Consider the following 12,155-nt stretch of genomic DNA (forward strand, 5'->3'; position numbering starts at 1 on the left):
TGGCATTCTATGGGGTCTCTATGGGGTCTATGGGGTCTCTATGGGGTCTATGGGGTCTCTATGGGATCTATGGGGTCCCTATGGGGTCTATGGGGTTCCAATAGGGTATTTATGGCATTCTATGGGGTCTCTGTGGGGTTATGGGGTCCCTATGGCATCTCTATGGTTATCTGTGGCGGGTAGAAGGTCCACTCACTCTGGGTGTGTGGTCACGTGACTTGGTCCTCCAGAGCCGCCATCTTGCCGCCGAGGCCTTCGTGAGGGACCGGCCCCACGTCAACGTGGGAACCATCGGCCACGTGGACCACGGCAAGACCACCCTGACGGCGGCCATTACTAAAGGTGGGCCGGGATTAAATGGGGTCTTTATGGGGTCTATGGGGTGTTTATGGGGTTCTATGGGGTCTATGGGGTCTATGGGGTCCCTATGGGGTCTTTATGGGGTCTATGGGGTCCCTATGGGGTCTTTATGGGGTCTATGGGGTCCCTATGGGGCTCTATGGGGTCTATGGGGTCCCTATGGGGTCTTTATGGGGTCTATGGGGTCCCTATGGGGTGTTTATGGGATCTATGGGGTCCCTATGGGGTCTATGGGGTCCCTATGGGGCTCTATGGGGTCTCTATGGGGTCTATAAGGAGAGGGGGCGGGGCTTAAGGGAGGGGGCGGGGCTTAATGCAGGGGGCGGAGCTTAATGGAGGGGGTGGAGCTTAAAGGAAAGACCACCCTGACGGCGGCCATTACCAAAGGTGGGCCGGGATTAAATGGGGTCTTTATGGGGTCTATGGGGTTTTATGGGGTTCTATGGGGTCTATGGGGTCCCTATGGGGTCTTTATGGGGTCTATGGGGTCCCTATGGGGTCTTTATGGGGTCTATGGGGTCTTTATGGGGTCTATGGGGTCCCTATGGGGTCTTTATGGGGTCTATGGGGTCCCTATGGGGCTCTATGGGGTCTCTATGGGGTCTATAAGGAGAGGGGGCGGGGCTTAGGGGAAGGGGCGGGGCTTAAAGGAAAGACCACCCTGACGGCGGCCATTACCAATGGTGGGCCGGGATTAAACGGGGTCCTTATGGGGTCTATGGGGTCTTTATGGGGTCTATGGGGTCCCTATGGGGCTCTATGGGGTCTCTATGGGGTCTATAAGGAGAGGGGGCGGGGCTTAAGGGAAGGGGCGGGGTTTAAGGGAGGGGGCGGGGCTTAAAGGAAAGACCACCCTGACGGCGGCCATTACCAAAGGTGGGCCGGGATTAAACGGGGTCTTTATGGGGTCTATGGGGTCCCTATGGGGTCCCTATGGGGTGTTTATGGGGTCTATGGGGTCCCTATGGGGTCTTTATGGGGTCTATGGGGTCCCTATGGGGCTCTATGGGGTCTATGGGGTCTATAAGGAGAGGGGGCGGGGCTTAATGGAGAGGGGGCGGGGCTTAAAGGAGGAAAAGGGCGGGGCTTAAAGGAAAGGGGCGGGGCTTAATGGAGGGGGCGGAGCTTAATGGAGGGGGTGGAGCTTAAAGGAAAGACCACCCTGACGGCGGCCATTACCAAAGGTGGGCCGGGATTAAACGGGGTCCTTATGGGGTCTATGGGGTTTTATGGGGTCTCTATGGGGTCTATGGGGTCCCTATGGGGTTCTATGGGGTCTATGGGGTCCCTATGGGGTGTTTATGGGGTCTATGGGGTCCCTATGGGGTCTTTATGGGGTCTATGGGGTGTTTATGGGGTCTATGGGGTCCCTATGGGGCTCTATGGGGTCTCTATGGAGTCTATGGGGTCCCTATGGGGTCTTTATGGGGTCTATGGGGTCCCTATGGGGTCTATGGAATCCCTATGGGGTCTTTATGGGGTCTATGGGGTCCCTATGGGGCTCTATGGGGTCTATGGGGTCCCTATGGGGTTCTATGGGGTCTATGGGGTCCCTATGGGTTGTTTATGGGGTCTATGGGGTCCCTATGGGGTCTCTATGGGGTCTTTATGGGGTCCCTATGGGGTCTCTATGGGGTCTATAAGGAGAGGGGGCGGGGCTTAAAGGAGGAAGGGGGCGGGGCTTAATGGAGAGGGGGTGGGGCTTAAGGGAGGGGGCGGGGCTTGAAGGAAAGGGGCGGGGCTTAAAGACCACCCTGACGGCGGCCATTACTAAAGGTGGGCCGGGATTAAACGGGGTCCTTATGGGGTCTATGGGGTGTTTATGGGGTGTTTATGGGGTCTATGGGGTCTTTATGGGGTCTATGGGGTCCCTATGGGGTCTATGGGGTCTTTATGGGGTCTATGGGGTCCCTATGGGGTGTTTATGGGGTCTATGGGGTCCCTATGGGGCTCTATGGGGTCTATGGGGTCCCTATGGGGTCCCTATGGGGTCTATGGGGTCCCTATGGGGTCTATGGGGTCCCTATGGGGTGTTTATGGGGTCTATGGGGTCCCTATGGGGGGTCTATGGGGTCCCTATGGGGTCTCTACGGGGTCTATAAGGAGAGGGGGCGGGGCTTAATGGAGGAAGGGGGCGGGGCTTAATGGAGAGGGGGTGGGGCTTAAGGGAGGGGGCGGGGCTTAAAGACCACCCTGACGGCGGCCATTACTAAAGGTGGGCCGGGATTAAACGGGGTCTTTATGGGGTCTATGGGGTTTTATGGGGTTCTATGGGGTCTATGGGGTCCCTATGGGGTCTTTATGGGGTCTATGGGGTCCCTATGGGGCTCTATGGGGTCTCTATGGGGTCTATGGGGTCCCTATGGGGTGTTTATGGGGTCTATGGGGTCCCTATGGGGTGTTTATGGGGTCTATGGGGTGTTTATGGGGTCTATGGGGTCCCTATGGGGTCTTTATGGGGTCTATGGGGTCCCTATGGGGTCTTTATGGGGTCTATGGGGTCCCTATGGGGTCTATGGGGTCCCTATGGGGTCTTTATGGGGTCTATGGGGTCCCTATGGGGTGTTTATGGGGTCTATGGGGTCCCTATGGGGTGTTTATGGGGTCTATGGGGTCCCTATGGGGTGTTTATGGGGTCTATGGGGTCCCTATGGGGTCTTTATGGGGTCTCTATGGGGTCTATAAGGAGAGGGGGCGGGGCTTAAGGGAAGAAGGGGCGGGGCTTAAAAGAGGGGAGGGGATAGAAGGGAGGAAAAGGCGGGGCTTAAGAGAAGAAGGGGCGGGGCTTAAAAGAGGGGCGGGGCTTAATGGAGGAAGGGGCGGGGCTTAAGGGAGAGGGGCGGGGCTTAAGGTAGAGGGGGCGGGGCTTAAGGGAGAGGGGGCGGGGCTTAAAGGATAGACCACCCTGACGGCGGCCATTACCAAAGGTGGGCCGGGATTAAGGGAAATGGGGTCTATATGGGGTCTATGGGGTTTTATGGGGTCTCTATGGGGCTCTATGGGGACCCTATGGGGTCTATGGGGTGTCTATGGGGTGTTTATGGGGTCTATGGGTTCCCTATGGGGTCTATAAGGAGAGGGGGCGGGGCTTAACAAAGGGGGCGGGGCTTAAGGGAGAGGGGGCGGGGCTTAAAGGAGGAAGGGGGCGGGGCTTGAAGGGGGTCTATGGGGTTCTATGGGGTCTCTATGGGGTTCTATGGGGTCTATGGGGTCCCTATGGGGTGTTTATAGGGTCCCTATGGGGTCTATGGGGTGTTTATGGGGTCTATAAGGAGAGGGGGCGGGGCTTAAAGGAGAGGGGGCGTGGCTTGGAGGGAGGGGCGGGGCTTAAGGGAGAAGGGGCGGGGCTTGAAGAAGCTCTATGGGGTTCTATGGGGCCTCTATGGGGCTCTATGGGGTCTCTATGGGGCTCTATGGGGACTATGGGGTCCCTATAGGGTATTTATGGGGCTCTATGGGTCTGTATGGGACCCTGTGGGTCTCTGTGGGTCTCTTTGGGGCTCTATGGGGTTGTTTGGGGTCCCTATGGGTCTCTATGGGGTCTCTATAGTGGTTTATGGGGTCCCTATGGGTCTCTGTGGGGCTCTATGGGTCTCTATGGGGTTCTGTGGGGTCTCTATGGGGTTCTGTGGGTCTCTATGGGTCCCTATGTGTCCCTATGGGTCCCTATGGGTCTCTATGGGTCTCTATGGGTCTCTATGGGGTCCCTATGGGGTGTTTATGGGGTCTATGGGGTCTCTATGGGTCTTTGTGGGTCTCTATGGGGCTCTATGGGTCTCTATTGCCCCATTTCAGTGCTGTCGGAGTCGGGTTCGGCCCATTTCCGCCCCTATGAGGACATTGATAAGGCCCCATAGAGCCCCACAGACCCCATAGAGACCCCATAGAGTCCCATAGGGACTTATAGAGTCCCCAGACCCCATAGAGACCCCATAGGGACCCATAGAGACCCCATAGGGACTCACAGACCTCATAGAGACCCCATAGAACCTCATAGACCCCATAGAGACCCCATAGCGTCCCATAGGGACCCATAGAGCCCCACAGACCCCATATCCCCCCATAGAACCCTATATCCCCCCATAGAACCCTATATAGCCCTATATAACCCCATAGAGACCCCATATCCCCCCATATCCCCCCATAGAACCCTATATCCCCCCATAGAACCCTATATAGCCCTATATAACCCCATAGAGACCCCATATCCCCCCATATCCCCCCATAGAACCCTATATATCCCTATCTGACCCCATTTCAGTGCTGTCGGAGTCGGGTTCAGCCCATTTCCGTCCCTATGAGGACATTGATAAGGCCCCATAGAGCCCCACAGACCCCATAGAGACCCCATAGGGACCCATAGGGACCCCATAGGGATCCATAGAGACCCATAGAGACCCCATAGAGACCCCATAGGGATCCCATAGGGACCCCATAGGGATCCATAGAGACCCCATAGGGACCCATAGAGACCCCATAGGGATCCCATAGGGACCCATAGAGCCCCATATCCCCCCATAGAAGCCTATATAGCCCTATATAACCCCATAGAGACCCCATAGGGACCCATAGAGACCCCATAGGGATCCCATAGGGACCCATAGAGCCCCATATCCCCCCATAGAACCCTATATAGCCCTATATAACCCCATAGAGACCCCATAGGGACCCATATCTCCCCATATAGCCCTATATAACCCTATATATCCCTATCTATCCCTATATAACCCCATTTCAGTGCTGTCGGAATCGGGTTCAGCCCATTTCCGCCCCTATGAGGACATTGATAAGGCCCCATAGAGCCCCACAGACCCCATAGAGACCCCATAGGGACCCATAGAGACCCCATAGGGACCCCATAGGGACCCATAGAGCCCCATATCCCCCCATAGAACCCTATATAGCCCTATATAACCCCATAGAGACCCCATAGGGACCCATAGAGTTCCATATCCCCCCATAGAGCCCTATATGGCCCTATGTAACTCCGTAGAGACCCCATAGGGACTCATATCCCCCCATATCTCCCCATATCACCCCATAGAGCCCTATATGGCCCTATCTAACCCCATTGTGCCCCATTTCAGTGCTGTCGGAGTCGGGTTCAGCCCATTTCCGCCCCTATGAGGACATTGATAAGGCCCCATAGAGCCCCACAGACCCCATAGAGACCCCATAGGGACCCATAGAGACCCCATAGGGACCCATAGAGACCCATAGAGACCCCATAGAGACCCCATAGAGACCCATAGAGACCTATAGAAACCCACAGACCCCATAGAGACCCCGTAGAGACTCCATAGAGTCCCATAGAGACCTATAGACCCTGTAGAGACCCATAGGGACTCCATAGATCCATATAGAGACCCCATAGGGGTCCATAGAGACCCCACAGACCCCATAGAGTCCCATAGGGACCCATAGAGACCCCATAGGGACCCATAGAGACCCATAGAGCCCTACAGACCCCATAGAGTCCCATAGGAACCTATAGAGACCCCATAGGGACCCATAGACCCCATAGAGTCCCAAAGGGACCCATAGAGACCCCATAGGGACTCACAGACCCCATAGAGACCCCATAGGGACCCATAGAGACCCCATAGGGACTCACAGACCCCATAGAGACCCCATAGGGACCCATAGAGACCCCATAGGGGCTCACAGACCTCATAGAGACCCCATAGAGTCCCATAGTGACCTATAGAGACCCCATAGGGACCCATAGAGACCCATAGAGACCCCATAGAGTCCCACAGACCCCATAGAGACCCCATAGGGACTCATAGAGACCCCATAGAGACCCCATAGGACCTCATATCCCCCCATAGAACCCTATATAGCCCTATATAACCCCATAGAGACCCCATATCCCCCCATATCCCCCCATAGAACCCTATATCCCCCCATAGAACCCTATATAGCCCTATATAACCCCATAGAGACCCCATATCCCCCCATATCCCCCCATAGAACCCTATATCCCCCCATAGAACCCTATATAGCCCTATATAACCCCATGGAGACCCCATATCCCCCCATATCCCCCCATAGAACCCTATATCCCCCCATAGAACCCTATATAGCCCTATATAACCCCATAGAGACCCCATATCCCCCCATATCCCCCCATAGAACCCTATATCCCCCCATAGAACCCTATATAGCCCTATATAACCCCATAGAGACCCCATATCCCCCCATATCCCCCCATAGAACCCTATATCCCCCCATAGAACCCTATATAGCCCTATATAACCCCATAGAGACCCCATATCCCCCCATATCCCCCCATAGAACCCTATATCCCCCCATAGAACCCTATATATCCCTATATAACCCCATAGAGACCCCATATCCCCCCATATCCCCCCATAGAACCCTATATCCCCCCATATAACCCTATATAGCCCTATATAACCCCATGGAGACCCCATATCCCCCCATATCCCCCCATAGAACCCTATATCCCCCCATAGAACCCTATATAGCCCTATATAACCCCATAGAGACCCCATAGGGACCCATAGAGTTCCATATCCCCCCATAGAGCCCTATATGGCCCTATGTAACTCCGTAGAGACCCCATAGGGACTCATATCCCCCCATATCTCCCCATATCCCCCCATAGAACCCTATATGGCCCTATATAACCCTATATGGCCCTATATAACCCCATTGTGCCCCATTTCAGTGCTGTCGGAGTCGGGTTCGGCCCATTTCCGCCCCTATGAGGACATTGATAAGGCCCCGGAGGAGCGAGCGCGAGGGATCACCATCAACGCGGCCCACGTGGAGTATTGCACCGCACAGCGGCACTACGCACACACCGACTGCCCGGGACACGCTGACTATGTTAAGGTGAATATAGACCCAAAATCAGCTTTTTTTGACCCAAAATCGGCCTTTTTCAACCCAAAATCGGCTTTTTTTGACCCAAAATGGACCCATAATGGGCTCTTTTGGGGTCTAAATGGGCTCTTTCGGCCCCAAAATGGGCTCTTTTCAACCCAAAATGGGCAAAATTTGACCCAAAATGGCCACTTCTAGGCTCAAAATGGTCATTTTTGGACCCGAAATGATGAGTTTTGGACCCAAAATGGCCACTTCTGGGCTCAAAATGGTCATTTTTGGACCCGAAATGGGCTCTTTTCAACCCAAAATGGGCTCTTTTGGGGTCTAAATGGGCTCTTTTGGCCCCAAAATAGACTCTTTTGGGCTCAAAATGGTCATTTTTGGACCTAAAATGGGCTCTTTTGGACCTAAAATGGACTCTTTTGGACCTAAAATGGGCTCTTTTCAACCCAAAATGGGCTCTTTTAGAGTCTAAATGGCCACTTTTGACCCCAAAATTGGCTCTTTTGGACTCAAAATGGTCACTTTTGGACCTAAAATGGGCTCTTTTGGCCCCAAAATGGGCTCTTTTGGCCCCAAAATGGGCTCTTTTGGACCCAAAATGGTCACTTTTGGACCTAAAATGGGCTCTTTTGGACCTAAAATGGGCTCTTTTGGACCTAAAATGGTCACTTTTGGCCCCAAAATGGGCTCTTTTCAACCCAAAATGGGCTCTTTTAGAGTCTAAATGGCCACTTTTGGCCCCAAAATGGTCACTTTTGGATCTAAAATGGGCTCTTTTGGCCCCAAAATGGGATGTTTTGGACCCAAAATGGCCACTTCTAGGCTCAAAATGGTCATTTTTGGACCCGAAATGGGCTCTTTTCAACCCAAAATGGGCTCTTTTGGGGTCTAAATGGACTCTTTTGGCCCCAAAATGGGCTCTTTTCGGCTCAAAATTGTCATTTTTAGACCCAAAATGGTGAGTTTTGGACCCAAGATGGCCACTTCTAGGCTCAAAATGGTCATTTTTGGACCCAAAATGGTGAGTTCTGGACCCAAAATGGGCTTTTTTGGACCCAAAATGGTCATTTTTGGGCTCTTTTCGACCCAAAATGGGCTCTTTTTGACCCAAAATGGTCATATTTGGACCCAAAATGGTGAGTTTTGGACCCAAAATGGCCACTTCTAGGCTCAAAATGGTCATTTTTGGACCCAAAATGGACATTTTTGGACCCAAAATGGTGAGTTCTGGACCCAAAATGGGCTTTTTGGGGCTCAAAATGGTTATTTTTGGCCCCAAAATGGGCTTTTTTGGACCCAAAATGGTCATTTTTGGGCTCTTTTCGACCCAAAATGGGCTCTTTTGGGGTCTAAATGGGCTCTTTTGGGGTCTAAATGGGCTCTTTTGGGGTCTAAATGGCCACTTTTGGCCCCAAAATGGGATGTTTTGGACCCAAAATGGTCACTTTTGGACCTAAAATGGGCTCTTTTGGGGTCTAAATGGACTCTTTCGGCCCCAAAATGGGCTCTTTTCAACCCAAAATGGGCAAAATTTGACCCAAAATGGCTACTTCTAGGCTCCAAAATGGTCATTTTTGGACCCAAAATGGTGAGTTCTGAACCCAAAATGTCCACTTCTGGGCTCAAAATGGTCATTTTTGGACCCGAAATGGGCTCTTTTCAACCCAAAATGGGCTCTTTTGGGGTCTAAATGGGCTCTTTTGGCCCCAAAATGGGCTCTTTTGGGCTCAAAATTGTCATTTTTAGACCCAAAATGGTGAGTTTTGGACCCAAAATGGCCACTTCTAGGCTCAAAATGGTCATTTTTGGACCCAAAATGATGAGTTTTGGCCCCAAAATGGCCACTTCTGGGCTCAAAATGGTCCTTTTTGGACCCAAAATGGTCATTTTTGGACCCAAAATGGTGAGTTCTGGACCCAAAATGGGCTTTTTGGGGCTCAAAATGGTTATTTTTGGCCCCAAAATGGGCTCTTTTGGGGTCTAAATGGCCACTTTTGGCCCCAAAATGGGATGTTTTGGACCCAAAATGGTCACTTTTGGACCTAAAATGGGCTCTTTTGGGGTCTAAATGGACTCTTTTGGCCCCAAAATGGGCTCTTTTCAACCCAAAATGGGCTCTTTTGGGGTCTAAATGGGCTCTTTTGGCCCCAAAATGGGCTCTTTTCGGCTCAAAATTGTCATTTTTTGACCCAAAATGGTGAGTTCTGGACCCAAAATGGGCTTTTTGGGGCTCAAAATGGTTATTTTTGGACCCGAAATGGGCTCTTTTCAACCCAAAATGGGCTCTTTTGGGGTCTAAATGGGCTCTTTTGGCCCCAAAATGGCCACTTCTGGGCACAAAATGGTCATTTTTGGACCCAAAATGGGCTCTTTTCAACCCAAAGTGGCCACTTTTTGGACCAAAATTGGCTCTTTTGGACCCAAAATGGCCATAGCCATAGAATGGAGTATTGCACCGCACAGCGGCACTACGCACACACCGACTGCCCGGGACACGCTGACTATGTTAAGGTATGAAATGGACCCAAAATTGGCCTTTTTTGACCCAAAATGGCAAGTCTGAGGCCAAAAATGGCCACTTTGGGGCCCAAAATGGTCAGTTTTGGCACCAAAATGGGCTCTTTTGGACCTAAAATGGGCTTTTTTGGGGCCAAAATGGCCATTTTTGGGCTCTTTTCGACCCAAAATGGGCTCTTTTCAACCCAAAGTGGCCACTTCTAGGCTCAAAATTGTCATTTTTGGACCCAAAATGGCCACTTCTGGGCTCTTTTAGACCCAAAATGGTGAGTTCTGGACCCAAAATGGTCATTTTTGGACCCAAAATGGTGAGTTCTGGACCCAAAATGGGCTTTTTGGGGCTCAAAATGGTTATTTTTGGCCCCAAAATGGGCTTTTTTGGACCCAAAATGGTCATTTTTGGGCTCTTTTCGACCCAAAATGGGCTCTTTTCAACCCAAAATGGTCATATTTGGACCCAAAATGGTGAGTTTTGGACCCAAAATGGCCACTTCTAGGCTCAAAATGGTCATTTTTGGACCCAAAATGGTCATTTTTGGCCCCAAAATGGCCACTTTTGGCCCCAAAATAGCCATTTTTACCCCCAAATCTGCCCCTTCTGACCCCAAATCTGCCCCTTCTGACCCCAAATCTGCCCTTTTTAGCCCCAAATCTGCCCATTTTAACCCCAAATCTGCCCCTTCTGACCCCAAATCTGCCTTTTTTGACCCCAAATCTGCCCATTTTAACCCCAAATCTGCCCATTTAACCCCAAATCTGCCCCTTCTGACCCCAAATCTGCCTTTTTTGACCCCAAATCTGCCCTTTTTAGCCCCAAATCTGCCCATTTTAACCCCAAATCTGCCCCTTTTTGCCCCCAAATCTGCCTTTTTTGACCCCAAATCTGCCCTTTTTAACCCCAAAATGGCCTTTTTTGACCCCAAAATGGACCCAAATTTGCCTATTTTGACCCAAAATGGCCACTTTTGACCCCAAAATGGACCCAAAATGGCCTTTTTTGACCCCAAAAAGGAGCCAAAATGGACCCCAAATGGCCTCTTTTGACCCCAAAATGGCCTTTTTTGACCCCAAAATTGCCACTTTTGGACCCAAAATGGACCCAAAATGGCCACTTTTGACCCCAAAATGGCCTTTTTTTGACCCCAAAATGGCCTTTTTTGACCCCAAAATGGCCCCAAAATGGACTTTTGACCCCAAAATGGCCACTTTTGGCCCCAAAATAGCCATTTTTACCCCCAAATCTGCCCCTTCTGACCCCAAATCTGCCCTTTTTGCCCCCAAATCTCCCCATTTCCCCCATTAAACTTTCCTTTTTTGCCCAAATCTGCCTTTTTTCCCCCCAGAATATGATCACGGGCACGGCCCCATTGGACGGCTGCATCCTGGTGGTGGCTGCCACTGACGGGCAGATGCCACAAACCAGGGAGCACCTCCTGCTGGCCAGGCAGGTCAGATGTGGGGCGGATATGGGGCAGCTATGGGGCAGATATGGGGCAGCTATGGGGCAGATATGGGGTGGATATGGGGTGGATATGGGGCAGATATGGGGGGATATGGGGCGGCTATGGGGTGGATATGGGGTGGATATGGGGCGGCTATGGGGCAGCTATGGGGTGGTTATGGGGTGATATGGGGCAGCTATGGGGCAGCTATGGGGCAGCTATGGGGCAGCTATGGGGTATCTATGGGGCAGCTATGGGGTATCTATGGGGCAGCTATGGGGTATCTATGGGGCAGATATGGGGTGATATGGGGCAGCTATGGGGTGGATATGGGGTGGTTATGGGGGCATATGGGGCAGCTATGGGGTGGTTATGGGGGGATATGGGGGGATATGGGGCGGCTATGGGGTGATATGGGGTGGATATGGGGGGATATGGGGCGGATATGGGGATAAGGGGGGGATATGGGGGGTTAATGGGGGGATATGGGGTGGTTATGGGGGGATATGGGGTGATATGGGGGGATATGGGGTCATATAGGCAGGTCAGATGTGGGGCAGCTATGGGGCAGCTATGGGGCGGCCATGGGGCGGCTATGGGACGGCTATGGGGCAGCTATGGGGTGGTTATGGGGTATATAGGGTCATATAGGCAGGTTATGGGGGTATATGGGGTCATATAGGCAGGTTATGGGGGGATATGGGGCGGCTATGGGGTGGTTATGGGGTATATAGGGTCATATAGGCAGGTTATGGGGGGATATGGGGGGATATGGGGCAGCTATGTGGCAGCTATGGGGTGGATATGGGGTGATATGGGGGGGATATGGGGTGGTTATGGGGGGATATGGGGTGGATATGGGGTGGATATGGGGTGGATATGGGGTGGATATGGGGTGGATATGGGGTGGATATGGGGGGATATGGGGGGATATGGGGTGGTTATGGGGGGATATGGGGGGATATGGGGGGATATGGG

At 52.2% G+C, this 12,155-nt stretch overlaps 1 protein-coding gene across 5 annotated transcripts in view; it reads left to right on the forward strand.

Annotated features, from left to right (window-relative positions):
* The window catches only part of LOC146757966 (elongation factor Tu, mitochondrial), a 50,729-nt gene that overhangs the window by 579 nt on the left and 37,995 nt on the right, over positions 1-12,155 (forward strand). For all 5 annotated transcript variants that reach the window (XM_085518215.1, XM_085518217.1, XM_085518216.1 and 2 more), the window contains exons 3-5: positions 231-342; positions 7,055-7,221; positions 11,079-11,183. In XM_085518215.1, coding sequence (XP_085374341.1) covers positions 231-342; positions 7,055-7,221; positions 11,079-11,183 — 384 coding nt within the window. The remainder of the gene's footprint in view (positions 1-230; positions 343-7,054; positions 7,222-11,078; positions 11,184-12,155) is intronic.

Source organism: Coturnix japonica, chromosome 17 (genome assembly GCF_054131305.1).
Source record: "Coturnix japonica strain WE chromosome 17, WE-NBRP24, whole genome shotgun sequence".
Classification (NCBI taxonomy): domain Eukaryota; kingdom Metazoa; phylum Chordata; class Aves; order Galliformes; family Phasianidae; genus Coturnix; species Coturnix japonica.